This window comes from Pleurodeles waltl, chromosome 9, assembly GCF_031143425.1.
Source record: "Pleurodeles waltl isolate 20211129_DDA chromosome 9, aPleWal1.hap1.20221129, whole genome shotgun sequence".
Classification (NCBI taxonomy): Eukaryota; Metazoa; Chordata; class Amphibia; order Caudata; family Salamandridae; genus Pleurodeles; species Pleurodeles waltl.
In genome coordinates this window covers 1,173,512,654-1,173,533,318 of record NC_090448.1, presented here as the reverse complement: position 1 = coordinate 1,173,533,318, position 20,665 = coordinate 1,173,512,654, and the positions used below count along the sequence as shown (strand labels likewise).

Genomic DNA, 20,665 nt, shown 5'->3' with positions numbered 1-20,665 from the left:
ATTGGGGGAATCCTCCAAAACCAAGATAGAGGATTTCTAAAGGCAGGGGTCACCTCAGCTCAGGGCACCTTAGGGGCTGTCCTGACTGGTGGGTGACTCCTCGTTTTTCTCATTATCTCCCCTGGGCTTGCCGCCAAAAGTGGGGGCTGTGTCTGGGGGTGGGCATCTCCACTAGCTGGAGTGCCCTGGGGCATTGTAACACGAAGCCTGAGCCTTTGAGGCTCACTGCTAGGTGTTACAGTTCCTGCAGGGGGTAGGTATTAAGCACCTTTACCCAGAGCAGACTTTGTTTCTGGCCTCAGAGGGCACAAAGGCCCTCACCCCATGGGGTCAGAAACTCGTCTCTCAGCAGCAGGCTGACACAGACCAGTCAGTCCTGCACTGAAGGACTGGGTAAAATACAGGGGGCATCTCTAAGATGCCCTCTGTGTGCATTTCTTAGTAAATCCAACACTGGCATCAGTGTGGGTTTATTATTCTGAGAAGTTTGATACCAAACTTCCCAATATTCAGTGTAGCCATTATGGAGCTTTGGAGTTCGTTTTTGGCAAACTCTCAGACCATATACTTAATATGGCCACACTGTACTTACAATGTCTAAGAATAGACTTAGACACTGTAGGGGCACATTGCTCATGCATCTATGCCCTCACCTGTGGTATAGTGCACCCTGCCTTAGGGCTGTAAGGCCTGCTAGAGGAGTGACTTACCTATGACACAGGCAGTATTTTGTGTGCATGGCACCCTGAGGGGGATGCCATGTCGACTTTGCCTTTTTCTCCCTACCAACACACACAATCTGCAATGGCAGTGTGCCTGTGTTAGGTGAGGGGTCCTTTAGGGTGGCACAACATATGCTGCAGCCCTTAGGGACCTTTCCTGGTCACAGGGCCCTTGGTACCACTAGTACCATTTACAAGGGACTTATCTGTGTGCCAGGGGTGTGCCAATTGTGGAAACAACTGTACATTTTAGGTGAAAGAACACTGGTGCTGGGGCCTGGTTAGCAGGGTCCCAGCACCCTTCTCAGTCAAGTCAGCATCAGTATCAGGCAAAAAGTGGGGGGTAACTGCAACAGGGAGCCATTTTCTTACACCTCCCAATTACTCTGACGTCGAGTTGATGGAGACCTCGATCGGCCATTACGGCACCGGGAGTCATGTCAACGCCTATTTTTTTGCCTCCTGGAAGAGATGTGAGAAGAAGCCCTCTTGTGGTCCTTCTTAGCCTTCGCTAAGAAAAGCTTGGCCTCTCTTTCCTTAAGTGCCGTAGGATTCATACTCTGGCACGAACCACACCCCTCGACATCGTGCTCAGAGCTAAGAAACCAAAGGCAGTTCTCATGCGGATCCGTAACCGACATCCTACCGCCACATTCACTACAAGGCTTGAAACCCAATTTTCTCGAGGGAGACATTGTAACAACCAAAGGTACACACTATCCAACGAGCCAGGAAAAGAAACCGTTGGTGTCGAAGGCACGGAAAAAAGGAAACTGACGTCAGCATGCCGACGAGGACCTCTTATTGGCACGGTGACGTCAGACGGAGTCGCGTGGAGCCGTGCAATTGTGACGTCCTCGTTGACGTGGAGAGCTAGGAAGAGAACTTTGTCGGATTCTGGCGCAAGGATGAATTCGTAAGGTGAGGAATCCACAGGTAGTTGGTATCCATCAGAAATATTACCAAGTAATGCATTAATGTGTGTATGTAAATATACAAATAATTATGTGTTAACTTAGAAATGGGTGTTTGTCTGTAAACATGTATACATTACTTTTGGGTATTAAAAAATATATGCATAGAAAACTGAGAGGAGAGTGACATGTTAGTCTTGGACACTTGGTTAAAACATTATACATACTCTCATTTCTGGATAGCACCTTGGAAGATTTAGCAACTACTCCAAGCAGTAGGTTGACAAGGAATGCTTTGAACCCTGTTTCCAAATACCTGCCGTAGTCTGGCTGGACATCTCAACTTGCACTGAAAACTAAACTCCTGGGGATGAATTTGCTGTAAAGTGGGGATATCTTGAGACAGATGCTCTTCCATACCTACATGGGGCTATCTTGCACCATTAAGGCAATCTGAGGTTAACCTTTGACACCTTGAAGAAGAAGACTCCGCACGTTTGGGGCCATATTGTGTTTCCCCTTGAATACAAGAGGGATACTTGTAGAGTGCATGTTCACCCCAAAAGGTCTATTAGAGATATTGACAGATTATATTTGTTGTATTGAAAGGATGACAGTCTGAATGGACATGTCAGGATCTGAACCTGTGAACATGAATTCAAACATATCTCTGGGGCGGATGCATTATTCCTCTCAGCCACCAGACCTGGCAATTACAGACGTTAGTAAATAGTAGTTTGGCTGATTTGTTGATTATATGTGGAGCGAAGTGTTTTGAGTTATGTGAGGTTGGTCCATCTCCATTTCTTTACTGGTCTGTGCATAGTGCATTTGTTTTTGGAGAGGTACTGAGGTGCAGAGGGGTTGGGCTTAGAGCCTCGCTTCTTTAATGGTGCTGTGGTATCAATGTGATTTTGCACTGTGGTGGTGTACGTGCTTTGACATTGGCTGATGGCAGGAGGGTGGCCGTAGCTTGATGATTTCTATCTTTTTGCAAATCTATAGAAAGGCCTTTGAAGGACTAGTGGGCATCTTTTTCTCGTTTAGCTTGGTCTTGAGGTGAAGGAGGGAGAATGGGATGGTTAGATCACTGTTCCAGTCAGAAGTATCAGTGACTTTCAACTGAATTATGGATAGGCTGTTTCTGGTGGCCGAGAAAGATGGAGGCCTTCGGTCAGTTTCAAACCTGTGCCCTACCAATGGCTTCTTCTGGAAGGAAAAACTGAAGGTGCTCACACTGGCAAAGGTCTTGTCTACAATCGACCTTGGAGACTGCATGGAAGCATTGGACCACAAAGATGCCTACTTCTGACTAGCCATCTTACAGACCCATAGGCGCTACCTGTGGTTCATGGTGGGACAAGAGTACTTTCAATTTGTTGTGCCCAACTTTGGTCTCACCAGTGCCCCTGGAGTATCCACGAGAGTGATGGCCATGGTGGCAGTACACCTTCAGTGGTCAGGGGTTTCAATCTTCCCCTATCTCAGTGACTGGCTGTGAAAGGCAGTCTCACCCCCAGGCAGTCGCCAACCACCTCCAGTCTAGGGTGAACCTCATGTCAACCTTGCGGATTGCTTCCTGCAAAAAGAACTATCCTTAGAAGCACATTCCTCTTTCTATGTGCACTGCAGGATGCAGAACAGAGAGAAACAATACACAACAAAGAAAACATAACAATATTTCCCCTTGTTAGACCTCAGTGGGGAAGGCATAGCATTTTGATGCATTCCCAGAATTACTAGCTTTAGTAAATTTGGGAATGTGCCAAAATTCATGAGTGGGTGCATGGGCATTTCCATGGAACACCTTCCCAACGCAAAGCAACATTATGGCGGTCATTCCAACCGAGCGGTAGCTGCCCGCCATGCGGTTACCGCCGAATGACCGCAGCAGCCATTCTGGCTTTCCCGCTGGGCCGGCGGGCGACCGCCAGAAGGCCGCCCGCCGGCCCAGCGGGAAACCCCCTTCAATAATGAAGCCGGCGGAGTTGAAGGGGTGCGACGGGTGCAGTGGCACCCGTCGCGATTTTCAGTGTCTGCTTTGCAGACACTGAAAATCTTAATGGGGCCCTGTTAGGGGGCCCCTGCACTGCCCATGCCAGTGGAATGGGCAGTGCAGGGGCCCCAAGACACCCGTTCCCGCCATCCTGTTCCTGGCGGTAAAAACCGCCAGGAACAGGATGGCGGGAAGGGGGTCGGAATCCCCATGGCGGTGCTGCATGCAGCGCCGCCATGGAGGATTCCCTGGGCCAGGGGTAAACCGACGGGAAACCGCTGGTTGCCCTTTTCTGAGCGCGGCTTTACCGCCGCAGTCAGAATGGCCCATGAAGCACCGCCAGCCTGTTGGCGGTGCTTCCGCAGCCCTCTGCCCTGGCGGTTTCAAACCGCCAGGGTCAGAATGAGGGCCTATGTGTTAATTTGTATTTATTAAACCAATCAAAGTTGCTTTGTGTGGCTTAGTGAATGACAAAGTATTTTGCATCAGATCTGCACCACAAAACCCAATGCAAAACCTTAGTAAATATGCCCCCCAATGCTAAAGACCTGACAGTCACTACACTGCTTTCTCCGTGCTGCAAGAAACTGTTGCCACAAAGTAACAATATCAAGTTCTTCCTTCATGAGACCTGTCCCAATGTAACATTATTTTATCCATTTTTGCGGAGAAAGGAAAATAAAAAGGTATTTAACTTAATTAATAGCTTACACTTGCCTTAATATTAAATGTAAAAGGATGGGAAAAGTCTTTAAATATGCAATCCTAATATATTTATTGGAAGAGACTACTCCTACGAGGAAGTGTTCTGGGATCACACACTGAGGTACATGTTTTTCTTCTAAATACTAAAGTCTGCCCACATGTTTTTCAGAGCTACAAACGGGGAGCTTTGAAATTGTAATGGAATTTGACACTTTCTTTGGCATAGCACTGACCTTCATAAATTGAGGGCCTTAGTGTTGATCGTATGAAGGATAAGACAAGGGTAACAAATGGACTCATTTTGTTTTTGTATGAAAATATTCAACTAGATTTGAAAAAAGTAATTAATATCATGTGGAATATACTGTAATTTCTTGACCAACCATAGCTTTGCCAATTGTAACACTGAAACCCATGATGTTACGGTAGGAAAGTGCCATCTTTCTGGCATAATTGCTCTCACTTTTTGCATGATGTCAGTGTGCTTGAACTGTAGTCCAATGGGATCCCGCTAACCAGGACCCCAGTGACAGTGCTCTCACCCAAAGTTAGTTGTTTGTTACTTTTTACACCCACAATGGGCATACTGGTGCTCCCCTGTAAGTCCCCAGTATATGGTACCTAGGTGTATAGGGTATTGGTGCACCAGGGTCCCCCTAAGGGCTGCAGCATGTATTATGCCACCCATAGGAGACCATGCAAACTGTGACTGCAGGCTTGCCACTGTAGCCTGCGTGAAAGGGTGCAAGCACTCTTTCACTGTCAAACCTTACTACTACACTTAGACATTATTAGTTACCCCTGTGGTACCCCCAAGGGTCGGAGGAGTGGAAAAAAGGATTTCCTGCAAGGGAAAGGTGTGGTCTCCGCTCCCTGTGTATTAAGTGTCTTAAGGTCTGGGATGGCGTGGCCTCCGAGCACCACCAGACTGCTTTGAAGGGCACATTTGGTGCCCTCCTTGGATAATCTGGTTTGCAACAGTTCAGGAGCCCCCGGTTCCCTCTCGGGCACAAAACTACACAAAGGACAACCCCCTCCCCCATGGAGGTGCCCAGAACTCTGCCAGGTGGCCACTTGATTCTGCCAACTTGAAAACAAGATGTTCAGAGGCCCCTGAGAACATCTAGTTGGTTGGGCCAGGCAGGTGACGTCCATGACGTCCCTGATAGGTAGGTCGCTGCAGAGTGATCAACCCCCTTGTAGAATTATTTAAGGGCTCCCTCGTGCACGGGCCCTTAGATTCGTCAAGGAAGACTCTACAGGGAACTCTCTGCAAGTCATCTTCTGCCCCTGGCTCTGGAACTGCTGCTGGTTTTTGCCTGGAACCAAACAAGTCTGCTTCTGGTGGGAAAGCTCCCACTGCAACATTGTTTCTCCGGATCATACAAGAATTTGGCAACATCCAATGCTGTGCATCCTCCAGGGTCCCAAGGACTCTGTTTGCACCAGGAATCAAGAAGAAATCTTCCTTGGAGTGAAGGAGTCACTCCCCTGCATCTGCAGACACCTCAAGGCATTGTCAACCGGTTGGTGGGGTCTGCTGTCTCTGGACATTCCAAGATCCTGCAACACAGGTAATGAGTCTGTGGCTTTCTCTGGGTCCTACTTGTTATCTATCCAAGTTGGGAGACTGTGGACCCTTGCTCCTGCCACTGGACTAGCTTCCCTGTGCACCGCAACTGTTGCATTTCTTCCTCCGGGAGATTTTCAGCCTCCAAGAAGTCCCCTCCCCCAGCATTATGCAAACCAAAGATCACCTCCTGTCCTGCAACTCCTGCGATGTGGGACTTCTGTTTTGCTGGGCTGGCAAGGCCTCCCTGTGTCCACCACCTGTGGGTCACTCATGGGGGGAGACATCGACTTCTGTTGGCCTTCATGTGTGCTGAGGGCCAGCTCAGACTCCCCCTCCTGAACCTTGTTGGTCCCCAAAACTTTGCAAACTTCTCTTCTGCTTCTATTTGCACTTGCCAGTGCCTGTTGGTATCACTGACCCTCCTGCAATTCAGCGACCGCCAGAGGACAGCTCGTAGGCGACTCCTGGGATCGTCATCGACTCCTGGGCCTCGCAGCTGGACTTCTTCCACCAAATAGCAGGAACTTAATCTTCAGGGGGAGAGCATTGCCACCTGAGCACCTCATTGGGTGCTGGACCCTGTCCCCTTCCTTTTCAGGTCCTCCACATCCGAAATCCATCCTTGGGTTCCACCAGCCTGGTCCACAAGTCGTGACAGCAGCTGGCCAATTCGAGGCATCCACAGTCTTCTGAGAGAGTTCCATCTCCCCTCTGCGTCTGGGTCCCTGGTGTAGGTAATCCTGTCTTCTCTATAACCTGGAGTAGGGGCAGGCTCCATCCATCCATCCATCCTCTTGCCTGCTGGTTTGCTCAGGGCCCCTGGGAAGGGTCCTGAATTCCACAAACTTCAACCACTGCTTTCTGTGTTAGCCTATGGGACACCTGGGTGGGTAACAGACTTACTCCTGGTTGCTGGGGTCACCTACTGTACTTAACTCTGGTGTTTCTAACTGGCCCCAGCCCCTAGCTAGCCCCCACACTTTCACATTCCATTTTTTTAGCGTATGGTTTGGCCCTATATAGGGTGCTACACCATAGGTGTACACCATAAACTGAGCCAGCTTTCCTACAGTTACTTCCATACACAGACACTTGAAGGAAATTCCTTTTATCTTACTTTATATTGAAGGAAACTGTAAATCAGGTTACATGATGATAAAAGTGACAATATTGGGACACAGGAAAACCAAACATGACTTATTGGCAGCATTTTGTATGACATTCTTCTACACAGCAATTACCTGCTCTGTGTGCTGCAGCAGATGGACCTCGGACATCGTCATAGGACTGGCCATCTGTTAAAATAATAAGGAAGTTCTTGTTATGACCATCCCGAAGGGGCCGGAAAAGATTTCGAACTGTGAAAGAAATGGCATCTCCAGTGGCTGTGCCACCACTCATGTAGCGGATTCCACGCAAAGCTTTGAAGATGTCCTCCTTGTTGGTAAAGTCAGTGAGGCTAAACTCTGTACGCTGGTCATATGTAAACTGCACTGCACCGACCTTGGCACCAATGTCTGAGATCTCAAATGCCTTGACAATGTTGCCCATGAAGTCCAGCATCATCCGAAAGTTGATATCACCTACGCTGCTTGAGCCATCAATAAGAAATGCTATATTGACTGAGTTGTAGCAAGTCTTGCTGCACAATAAGTGCTCATGAGAGCATAATTTCTGCACAAGAGGCTTTGCATGTTTCGTGGTACCAAACCAGTTGGGCATGTAGTAGGAGAAAAAACCATTGTTTCGACAGACAGCCTGTTGAAAAAAAAATTAAAACAAAAACACTTTAAAATATTTCTGGACACCTGTCGTCACTTCAATAATACTCCAAGTTCAGCCTGCCTGGCACCACAAAACAGTTGCAATGAAACCTACCAGCCACGGCATATACAGTGATTTGCAAATTAAATGACTGCCTACTATTTTTTAGATGCAAATAAGTACTAAACAGGGAACACAGCTTCATTTTAAATCTGTTACTCAGTTCATCAGGGCTATAAGATTTCCAATTTCAATAAAATGACATCACGGAGAGGTAGAAAGAACTGTTTCAGAAGACTAACGTTACTTACCTTTACTATAGTTCTCCAGCATTACTATCATTCACAGATTGGCCTGCGATGTACATAATGAATTACACTCCAGAGAATATGAGGTTCTGGTAGCGTAGACAGTTAAATTATTTTTAATAATAGCCGCACTGGCAAAAATAGGTGTGTCATTTGATGAATGCCGGGGAATCATTTTTTTTTCTCCCCCAGCACTAGATTGTTTATAGATTCACATACTTTGAACAGAAAACAAAGCAACCAGTACCCGGAAGTGTGGCAACGAGCTTCAATTCAGTATCTAACAGTACAGCACAGCTTAAAAACTGATTGCAACCGCTGCCTTATAGCTGCACGCTAAATCTCTTTCAAAGATGAGTTTGACTGAAGGACTGCATCTGCATATCATACCTCTGACTGAATGAGCCATGACTCTTCCACTTAAAGACTTGTTCGCCTGTTGATAACACCGACTATAGAAAACAGAGCCTCTGACTAAACCTTGCTTCGTCCCTGGTTTGCAAAACGCCACAAACAAATGATTTGCCTGTCTGTAGTCCTTGGTTTTGGCTACACAATATTTTGATATCCAGAGTCCAGAACTCCCTCTGCCAGTTTAGAGGTTGACATTCAAATCAAACAAGACAACAATTTGGGTCATGTGAAAATCATTTTACACCGTGGGCACAACTGTCGGGTGTAATGTTAACACCATCTTGTGCATGAAAGATTCTGTGGCTCTCCTGTCACTGCACTGCATTCCCTGTGCCGCAACAATCTACTGCCAAATTAACAACATCAAGTTCCTCTTCCATTAGCCCAGTCCATATGTAACACCTTTTTATACTTTTTTTTAAAGAAGGAAATAGACAGGTATTTAAACTTAGTTAATAGCTTACATTTGCCTTAATGCTCAATGTAAAAGGATGGAACATGTTGTCTTTAAGCTAGCTATCTTAATATGTTTATTGGAAAAGACTACTTGGATAAGTTACTTACCATGAAATCCTAGTTCTCTTCCAGGGGTATCCTCATCAAAGTCATAAACATTGAATATTCCCGCCCTCGTGCGGGGACCCCGGAGCATACATAAAATACACACATGTAAAAGTATGAAATATGCACGAAGAACGAGTTACTTACCTTCGGTAACAACTTTTCTGGTGGATACATTAGCTACCTGTGGATTCCTCACCTATTGAATACTCTCACTGCGCCAGCATTCGACAGAAATCTTCTTCCTAGCTTCTGCACATCGACGAGGACGTCACAATTGCCCACGCGACGCCGTCTGACGTCATACAGGCAATAAGAGATCCTCGCTGACGTGCCCACATCAGTACCAACATTTTTTACGTGCCTGAGACTAATAGGCCATTGAGACAAACAATCAAATAACAATATTTAATAAAAATATCGTAGATAAACATATCATTCCAAAAATTCAAGATCTTCTTCTTTTTAAATAAATAAATACATAAATAAATATATACAGTATATGTACAAGCCCTCAAATACCAAGAGGAGCACACCGAACAACAACTTGGTTAGACTAGACAGGCAACGGGGAGGCGGGTGGGACCGTGAGGAATCCACAGGTAGCTAATGTATCCACCAGAAAAGTCGTTACCGAAGGTAAGTAACTCGTTGTTCTGATGGATACAACTACCTGTGGATTCCTCACCTATTGAATAGAGTCCCAAAGCAGTACCGCACTCGGTGGAGGGTGCCTGAATGGTCAAACCAAGAAATCCTGCAGCACTGACCGTGCAAAATGGCCATCCCTCCTAACCTCAGAATCCAAGCAGTAATGCTTCGCAAAAGTATGGAGGGATGACCAAGTTGCGGCTTTGCAGATGTCAACCACAGGAACACCGCTAGCCAAGGCCGAAGAGGCCGACTTAGCTCTGGTGGAATGAGCTCTTATACCATCAGGGGGTTCCTTCTTTGCTAGAGAGTAACACAGTTTAATGCAAAGAATGACCCACCTGGAGAGTGTTCTCTTGTGGACTGCCCTTCCTCTCCTCTTTCCCACGTACCCGACGAAGAGTTGATCCTCCAACCTGAAATCCTTTGTTCTGTTCACATAGAAGCTTAGCGCTCTCCTCTGGTCTAAGCGGTGTAGTCTTTCTTCTTCTTTCGAAGGATGAGGCGGAGGATAAAACGAGGAAAGAGTAATCATTTGGGCCAAATGAAAGGGTGAAACAACCTTCGGAAGGAAAGCAGCCATGGTCCTCAACACCACCTTATCCCCATAAAAAGATGTGTAAGGCGGTTTAACAGATAGAGCCTGCAGCTCACTCACTCTTCCTGCGGATGTAATTGCAACAAGGAAAACAGTCTTTAGAACTAAAACCTTAAAGGGCAAGAATGCATAGGCTCAAACGGTGAACCCATAAGGAAAGTCAAGACTAGGTTTAGATCCCACTGAGGCATAATGAAAGGAGTGGGAGGAAATTTGTTAATGAGACCTTTTAAAAATCTAAGTACTATAGGGGATTTGAATAGAGAGGGTTGGTCCGGAAGACATAGAAAGGCTGACAGGGCAGATAAATATCCCTTGACTGTAGCCACTGCACAACCCCTCTGTGCCAGAGACAACGCAAAAGACAAGATATCTGATAAGTGGGCACGTAAGGGGTCAATTTGCCTCTCACCACACCAATTCACAAATTTAGCCCACCTATTATCGTAGATAGATTTAGTGGCGTGTCACCTGGCCGATAAGATAACATCCACTACGTCAGACGGGAGAGAAAAGGAACTCAGGTTGCCCCGTTCAATCTCCAGGCATGAAGGTGCTGGCTCTGGAGGTGGGGGTGTAAAACCTGCCCCTGCGACTGCGAGAGTAAGTCTGTCCTGAGAGGGAGACGGAGCGGAGGGCATAGAGAGAGATGGAGAAGGTCCGTGTACCATACCCTCCTTGGCCAATCCGGAGCTATTAAGATGACTTGGGACCGGTGTTGGCGAATTTTCCTCAAAACTCGAGGAATCAAGGGTATGGGGGGAAACGCGTAAAGCAACTGGTCGCACCAGGTCATCTGAAACGCGTCCCCCAACGCTCCTTGTACCGGATGCTGGAGGCTGCAGAATAACGGGCAGTGCGAGTTCTCCCGAGTGGCAAACAGATCTATCCGAGGAAACCCCCACATCTGGAAGATTAGACAGACTTGATCCGGATGGAGATGCCACTCGTGATCGGTCGAGAAATGACGACTGAGTATCCGCACGCACGTTCAAGACTCCGGCCAGATGATTTGCTACCAAGCAAATCTGATGGTCCTTTGCCCAGGACTAAATCCGTAGAGCTTCTCTGCAGAGAAAGTACAACCCTACTCCTCCCTGCTTGTTTATATACCACATCGCGGTAGTATTGTCCGTCAGGACCTGAACCGACTGACCGCGAAGGGATGGGAGGAAGGCCTTGAGTGCAAGACGTACAGCCCGCAACTCCAACAGATTTATATGAAACATCTGTTTTACTGGAGACCAAAGACCTTTGATCTCCAGGTCCCCCAGATGAGCTCCCTACCCTAGAGTGGAAGCATCTGTTACTACTGTGGCCACAGGCGGAGCTTGCGAGAACGGCCTTCCTCGGGAAAGATTGCCGTCCGCAATCCACCATTTTAAATCCGTGGCAGTATCTCTGGAGATCTTCACCGAACCCTCGAGATCTCCTTTGTGTTGAGACCACTGCTTTCGGAGGCACCACTGAAGAGCCCTCATGTGCCAGCGAGCGTGAGTGACCAGCAGTATGCAAGAGGCAAACAGACTGAGCAGGCGTAGGACTTTGAGGACCGGAATGACCGCTCCACTTTGAAACATTGGAACCAACGCCTGAATGTCCTGAATCCGCTGAGGCGGGGGAAAGGCACGATTCAACGTTGTGTCCAGTACTGCCCCTATGAACAGGAGGCGCTGAGAGGGCTCTAGGTGAGATTTGGGCACATTCACTGAAAATCCCAGGTCGAACAACAACTGGGTTGTCGACTGAAGGTGATGCAACACGAGCTCCGGAGACTTGGCTTTGATCAACCAGTCGTTCAGGTAAGGGAATACTGCTACCCCCTTCCTCCTGAGTTCTGCCGCAACCACCGACATCACCTTTGTGAAGACTCGGGTTGATTAAGTAAGACCAAATGGAAGGACCGCAAACTGATAGTGCTGCGATCCCACTACAAAACGGAGATACTTCCTGTGCGACTTGAGTAACGGGATATGAAAGTAAGCATCCTGTAAGTCGACAGACACCATCCAGTCTCCATCGTTCAGCGCCAAAAGCACCTGAGCTAGGGTCAGCATCTTGAACTTCTCCTGTTTGAGGAACCAATTCAAGATCCTCAGGTCCAGGATTGGCCTCAAACGACCATCCTTCTTGGGGATCAGGAAATACCTTGAATAACAACCCTGACCCCTCTCCTGCTCTGGAACTAACTCCACTGCACCTTTTGAAAGGAGGACTTGTACTACCTCCTGTTCTAGCAACAGGAGATGCTCTTCTGAACAGTAGGATGGGCGGGCGGGATGGGGGGGGGGGGGGGGGGGTTGGAAACTCCTGAAAGGGAAGGGCATAGCCTTTCCCCACAATGCTGGTGACCCAGGAGTCTGATGTTATAACCTCCCACTTGTGGAGAAAGTTCAATAACCTCCCCCCTACAGGAGTGGTGTGAGAAGGAATTGGTGGAAGTCTAAGGCTGCTTCCCATGCTGCACCCCTCCAGAGGAAGAGGAAGAGGCAGAGTGCTGCTGGGCGGCTCCTCTGGTCCGGACCCTACCCCTCCCTCTGTAAGATCTATAGGAGAGAGCAGAGGCGGGTTGATGCAGAATCTCCCTCGAAAGGAGGAGGAACCATGACCAAATCCTCGAAAACCTCCTAAAAAGTCTGGAGGAAACAGAAGAGGAGGCCTGCAAGCCTAAAGACTTTGCAGTGGCCCTACTCTCCTTGAACCTCTCTAGAGCTGAGTCCGCCTTGGAGCCGAAAAGTTTATCGCCATCGAAAGGAAGGTCCAAGAGGGTTGACTGCACATCAGAAGAGAATCCAGAGCTACAAAGCCAGGCTTGCCTCCTTGTTGCTACAGCAGTACCCATAGCCCTGGCTACAGAGTCAGTCGTATCTAGTCCAGATTGAATAACTTGGGTTGCCGCTGCTTGAGCATCAGAAACCAGGCTCATTATCTCTTGGGGCACCTCAGTATGAGACGACTATTTCGTCCATCAGGGCGTAAATGTATCTTCCTAAAATACAGGTAGCATCAGTGGATTTCAAAGCCATGCTACATGACGAAAAAGCCTTTTTTGATGAAACGTCCATTTTCTTAGAGTATCTATCTGAGGGCACAGCTGGAAATGATCCTGGGGCAGACCGGGCTGAACATGAAGCCTGAACTACTAGGCTTTCAGGAGTTGGGTGCCTGGAGAGGAAGCCTGGGTCAGCAGGAGCCACTCAATATCTTTGAGCTACAGATCTGTTCACCGCCGAAGATGACACCGGCTTCTTCCAAATCTCCATGATTGGATCCAACAAAGCCTCATTAAAAGGCAGAAGTGGCTCTGCAGTTGTTGAGGCAGGATGCAACACTTCCGTTAAAATGTTCGGCTTAGGCTCAGACACGGGCAAAGGGAGGTCTAAAAAGTCAGCTGCTTTCCTGATGACTGAATGAAATGTTGCATCCTCCTCCGTATACTCTCCAGGTGATGACAAGTCCCATTCTGGAGAGGTGTCCAGACCACTAGCCGTGTCTAAGCCATGGAGATCTTCGAGATTCCTCAATCTCTCCTTCCTCTAATGTCTGTCTCCGATATTCTTGTTCCTCAAGCAGGGGAAGAGCAAGCCTCCTCAAATGTAATCTTTCTTCTATCCTCGGCGTCGACATGGCTTCAGCAGACGTCGAAGCCTGACGCCGCTCCTCGGATCCATCAGACGCCAGATCTAACGGCACCATGGATTTCTTCGGCGCCGAACGAGGAGAAGGACGGACAGAAGACTGTTCCGGCGCCAGAACCACAGGTCTACTCGGCGTCACTGGCTGAGATGCTGACGCCATAGGCGCCGACGCAGAGCCCACATTTCCCATGGGAAGAAAGGGCATAAAAGGTGCCGGTCGTAACGGAGCCGGAGTACCCATATTGAAGGCCAAATTGGATTTGAAAAGAGTGCTTAAATTTTACTTGGATAAGACCAAATTGATTAGATGATCTCACCACCTATTTGTCAATTACGGTCATATGAGAACAGGCGATGCAGCCTCGAAACGAACAATATCTAGATGGATAGTTTCATGTATTGTTACTGCATATCATTTGGCTAACAAACAGTTATTAGCTAGACCTAAGGCTCATTCGACAAGAGGAAAAGTGGCTACTGCTGCCCTCCTTAATAATGTTCCAATCTCTGAAATCTGTAAGGCTGCTACATGGAAGTCTGTACATACATTTACTAGGCATTACTGTTTGGACTCAGATGCCAGAGCGGACGCTCAAGTTGGGCAAGCGTCTCTGAGAAATTTGTTTGCATAGTGTATATCTTTTCCTGCACTTCTATTGGACAGTCCGCAGAGTTAAGGGATGGGCTTGCTAATCTATTCAATGTTTATGACTATTGATGAGGATCCCTTGGAAGAGAAGGATAAGTTACTTACCTGTAAATCCTAGTTCTCTTCCAGGGGTATCCTCATCAAAGTCATAAACAACCCACCCTCCTCCCCGGACGCAAGTCTCCTAGAAGTGCAAGACAGACTACCTCTACAATTTGTTGGATACGTTGTCACGTAAAAAAAGAACTGACCTAACTGTGAACCAACTGTTACCTCTCCTTCACCCCTGAGGCATGGTGGGATACTGAAGGTGCTCAGGGTCTTAAAGGCACGGTGCCAGAATTTTATGGTTCTCCTGTGTTAACCTGCATGCAGCCTATTGGCTAATAATGCTACATTGTTTTCAATGTAGTTTTTTCTCTTTTTTCACTGATGTTGCTACTGCTTCTTTCCCTGGGCCCAGCTTTGGGGCTTTGGAAAGTTTTTTCTTTTATTGTAATTTTGAAAGGGACTGTTTAAAAAAAAAAAAAAAAAACTCCATAGAAATAAAGCATTTTAGCCTGTTTATGAATATAGTCTGCATTGCTGTTGTACACACGTATACATGAGTTTGGTATGAAAATTGTCTACTAAAAATGCTATATATATATATTTTTCATGCATATTTCATACTTTTACATGTGTGTATTTTATGTATGCTCCGGGGTCCCCGCACGAGGGCGGGAATATTCAATGTTTATGACTTTGATGAGGATCCCCTGGAAGAGAACTTGGAATAAGTGTTCTGAGATCGCACACTGAAGTACTTCTTTTGCCTCTCAAATACTAAAGTTTGTCCATATGCTTTAACGCTTCACACCACACATGGGGGTGGGGGTTGGCACTTTCTTTTGCATAGCACTGCGTGAGGGCTTTCACAAAACTCTGAAAGATCTTTCATTTTTGAGGGGTGCCTAGGCAATGTGTTAAAAGAGACCTTAAATAATGACAACAGGAGGCCATATGTTGATGCCTGTATAACTTACCTGCTGCTGAAAAATTGTTTTGAAGATTAGTTTTAGAGACAAAGGGCCAGATGTATCAAAGCTTTTTGCATTCGCAAACGGTGCGAAAGGCCGTTTGCGAATGCAAAAATGCCTTTCAGTATGTATGAAAGGCATTCGCTATGCAATTTTAAGGAATCGCTAAAGTAGCGATTCCTTAAAATTGTGACCCCGTTTAGAGAATCACAAATTGCGATTCTCTAAATAAGAAATCGCAAATAAGGAGTCCTTATTTCCGATTTCTTAAGCACAAGTATCAAGCTTTTCCTTAATGCGAATTGGGCATTAGGGAATCACAATTACCACCAAATACAATTTGGTGGTAACCATGTGCAAATTTGAAAAATGCATTAAAAATAATTTTTTTAAATTGACATGTAACGCACACATGCCTCTTTGGCATGTGTGCGCCTTACATGTCCTAAAATAATTTTTAAGGGCGCATGAGAGGGGGCCTTAGGCCCCCAGCACCCTGGTGTTTGCATTTCCGAAATTGCGAATTCCAGTTAGGAATTTGCAATTTGGGAAATGCAAAACATTCGCAAATATGGGCCTACAGGCCCATAGGTGCGAATGGGGTCAGAATCGCTATTTGCAATTCGGTAATAGCATTTGCGATTTTTAAGAAATTGCTATTACCGAATCGCAAATATGATACATACCATTTTGCGACTCTGAAATAGTGATTTCTTAAAAATCGCTATTTGAGAATCGCAAAATGGATTCTTGAAACATCTGGCCCAAAAAATCCTTTCCAATTCTTTGCACATGTCCCCCCTATAGAACTTGGTCTGACCAGTTGAAACGCATCCATATACTTCTTCGGTAGGATGAGATGCCTCTAATCAAGGTCCTCTGTGGTTCAGACTTACCAGGGTTTGGTAAAGGATTTGGCTGTTGTTACTGGTAAACAACCTCTGATGAGTTTGGAGGCCACGGCAAGCAAGGCAGGTCCTAGCCCCAGCCTTGTACTGACCATGCTGGTCTATTGACAATTATTCTGCAAGAGGGCGTCCTGAGCATCATAATTAGCTGCAGGATTAGGGAATGGGAGAAAAAAGCAGAAACAATAACTGGAAAGAAAACTGAAGAATGCTTCCCAAAGCCTTCCTGGCTGGTGGTTATTGGATGTTAAGTTTGTGGATGTCCTGTTCCATCTGTCTGCTGAAAGGCATACATCACATCACTTCAATAGCAAGATAATCCTTCACAACTAAATGCAGTCCGTTGCTGTGTGTTACCCAATCTGAGCTTTACCCTGAAAACCTTTCCGCTTCATTATAAAACTCATGTGTTGCATTTTTTGTTGGGGCCAGATGTGCCTCTGTGAATCTTTAGAAAGAAGGATCGGAAAGCTAGCCCAACTGCCCTCAGCCACAGAATACTGATGTGCTTTTAACACCATTAGATCATTCCCACTCTAGCATCGGTCACTAGTGTTACAAACTGTTGAGATGAAAGAAAGAAATATTTATATTCTGGAAAAGTGCTTAATAAAGCACTGATCACAGAGTCACAAGTGTGTAGCCCTCTCAGTCCCACAGCAATAGCTTCGACTGTCTGTGAGATTATTTTGAAGGAAACGCTCAAAATAATGTTTGGGAAAGTTTTTCATTTCTTTTTAGCCCAAAAAGGCAGAGCTCAGTGCCCCAGGGTCCTGTTTGCAAGAGCCAGAAAATTAACTGAACTCACATGTGGGAAATGATGGGATGCTGGTGTGCTGTGAGGTTCATCAAGGCACAGTGCCAGTGTTCTCTAAGTTTTCCACTGCAGCCTACTGGCTAACTCTCTCTTCATCCCTTTTCATTTTTACTTATAATAAAGGTTTGTGAAAGATTTTCTTTGATCACTTACATTTTTTAGTGGCTCAATAATAATTGGTTTCTTTTTTTAAATAATAATAAAGTGAAATTTGGCCTTCTTTAGCTTTTTATAGGCTGCACATATTTGCTTATATGAACGTATATGTTTTAAGTGCTCCAGGATCCCCACGCTTGGGCAGGAAAATTATATGCCTATGACTATCAATGAGGATGCCTTGGAAGAGAATCATTTTTTCGAGACTGAAGCTAAGACATACACAGATGCAGTTAGAAGCCCAGAGTCCAGAGGCTGAAGATCAGATGTTGCTCAGACGTGTCAGTCAATCGGGTAATCCAAGATGCAGACACCTTTCCTGAGTTTGGCTTGGGCTGTTGAGAACCCAAAGGCAAACACTCAGGACTGAACCCATGCTGCTGAGGAGGTAAGAAAATTAGTTACTTACCTGTAACTGTAGTTCTCCAGTATTGGAATCTTTTGTAGATTCACATGCTTGAACCATTCCCCGTCGTCGAGATGGGAGCCCCCGGTACATCAAAACAGCAGTATGGAAGCTACTACAATGAAAAAAAAGGGCCCAAAGGCCCTCACCTTAGTAGCCTATCCTTGTCTCTATGAGTAAAAAGGACCAAAGCAAGTCCCAACCAATCAGGCTTCCCTCCCTCTAGAACCCTCCTGTGAGAAGCTCCATTCCCTCAGATTTGCCAAAGCACGAGTGCCAGAGTATACGAAGAAGACAGGTAACGTGAGCTTCCCAGGGTAGGAGGGACGGTCGCATGTGAATCTATGAAAGATTCCAATATTGGAGACCTACAGTTACAGGTAAATAACTAATTTTCTTACTCCAGTATTGGAACTTTCATATATTCACATGCTTGAATCTGAATAGCAAGCAGTAATAAAGCACATTGTATAGTATATATCCACATATATATATATATATATATATATATATATATATATATATATATATATCCAGAATCACTGAAAAAACATGACCATGCAGGAGACAAAATATTAGATAAGCAATGAATATGATAAAAGAACAGCACCTTCACCAGAAAAATAAGAAATATCACAACCTCAAAGGAAGAAACAATGCTATACAATGTGTGCAAAGTATACTGGGCTGCCGGGAAAAAGGAATGAAGAAATACAACAGCTCACCGTTACTGGAATAGATGTTGTAAAACCGCTTGTCCTACCGCCAAATCACCCTGCTGTGTTTCTTCTAAACAGTAATGTTTCGCAAATGTATGCGCTGACTTCCAAGTGGCCGCCCTGCAGATGTCCTGGATGGGCACTCCTGCAAAACGTGCAGTGGATGAGGCCACCTTCCTTGTTGAATGTGCATGAGTGGATTCCGTAAAGGTTTTCCTGCTGCTGTATGACAATAGTTAATCGCAGAGGCTATCCACCTTGCAATCCCCTCTTTGGACAACGATTGGCCTTTACGAGGAGCACTAAATGCTACAAAAAGTTGGTTTGATTGTCTAAATTGCTTAGTTCTATCAAGATAAAACTTCAGGCACCTCTGAACGTCCAATGAATGCAGAGCTTGTTCCGCCGGCGTTGACGGATTTGGGAAATACGACTTCAGTACCACAGGCTGGTTTTTATGGAATTTCGAAGGGACTTTAGGTATAAACTCTGGGTCAGTCCGTAAGATTACCCTGTCTCTCTTGAACTGCAAGTAAGGGTCTTGGATAGTGAATGCTTGAATCTCGCTCACGCTTCTGGCTGAGGTAAGAGCGAGGAGGAGAGCGAACTTCCAGGATAGAAATGTTAAATCTGCCTTGTGAATTGGCTCAAACGGAGGCTTCATTAATTGGAACAAGACCAAATTAAGCTTCCACGATGGAGGAGGTCTGACTGGAGGGAAAGACCTGAACAGTCCCTTAAGAAACAGCTTTATCACTCTTGCGGACCACAAAGGAGGTACGTTATCTGTACGTCTATAGCGGGAAATCGCTGCAAGTGGACACTAATCGACGAGATAGCCAAACCCGATCTGGCCAGAAGCAGAAGATAAGGCAGTATCTGCTCCGGCGATGAGTAGAAAGGATGTACCTGAGCTTGTGTACACCACAAGCAAAACCTTTTCCACTTCAGACGATAACATTTGCTGTTACTTTCAGCTGCAGCCCTGGCGAGGATGGTTCTACAATCCTAAGGTATATCTAGGTGCCCAAACTCATGGTGTTCAGGAGCCAGGCTGTCAAGTGAAGTGAAGTCGGATCCAGGTGGAAAATTTGACCCTTGTTCATTGTTAGCAGGGACGGCATCACTGGTAGAGGGATGCTGCGGTTCTGAGAGGAGAAGGAGCTCTGTATACCAATACTGGCGAGGCCATGCTGGAGCAATAAGAAGAAGCTTGCAGCATTTGTTATTGATCTTCGCCAGAACTCTCGGTATTAGGGTAATGGGAGGAAAAGCGTAAGCATAAATTCCTGACCATGCCATGGAAAACGCATTCCCCCAAGACCCCCGATGGTGATCCCGACTTGTAAAGAATGGGCATTTTGTATTCTGTGGGGTGGCGAAGAGATCCAGGTTTGGTTTCCACATAGGGAGAAGACTCGATTCAACACTCCTTGATCCAGCTCCCATTCGTGGTTGGATAATAGAGACCTGCTCAGAGAGTCCGCTATGATGTTCTGTACGCCTGGGACATGTTCTGCTCGAAGGCTTATCCCCTGTCTGATAGAACATTCCCAAATGCGCTGAGATTCTCTCGATAAGAGCAGAGACCTGGTTCCTCTGTTTGTTGATCTAATGCATTGTTGTAGTGTTGTCTGTCCGAATGAGTACTGATGAGCCTTTTATCTCTGGAAGAAAAGCGCGAAGCGCTAATCGAACCGCTTTCAAAATCAAGGTAATTGATGTGAAAAACCTCTGATGTGGTTTCCATTTGCCTCTGACTCGTAGGTGCTGGAGGAAGGCTCCCCAAACTTCGAGAGAATCGTCGGTAGTGATCACCCACGGAGCTGGTTGGGGGAGAAAATAAAGTCCCCTCGATAATTGAGACTCTTGAGTCCACCAAGTCAGAGGTGATATCATGGGCTTCGTTATTCTGATGACATCGTCGAAAGACCCCCTGGACTGTGTCCACTGAAGGTCTAGCTGCTCCCGTAGGGGTCTCATTCTGAGACAACAGAATGGTACCAGTGGAATGCAGGAGGACATCATTCCCAACAGGGACTTGAAGAGGCGAACTGAAACATACTTTCTTTTTCGTATGCGCCCTGCAAGGGATATAAGCTTTTTCTGCCTCTCCTCTGTTGGAGTTGCCTTTTTGGTGGAAGTGT

General features: G+C 46.3%; 1 protein-coding gene across 1 annotated transcript in view; it reads right to left on the bottom strand.

The window, feature by feature from the left end:
* Nucleotides 1-20,665, bottom strand: part of COCH (cochlin) — a 403,713-nt gene that overhangs the window by 32,207 nt on the left and 350,841 nt on the right. Inside the window, exon 11 of the mRNA XM_069209058.1 lies at nucleotides 7,152-7,668. Within this exon, the coding sequence (XP_069065159.1) occupies nucleotides 7,152-7,668 (517 nt within the window). The remainder of the gene's footprint in view (nucleotides 1-7,151; nucleotides 7,669-20,665) is intronic.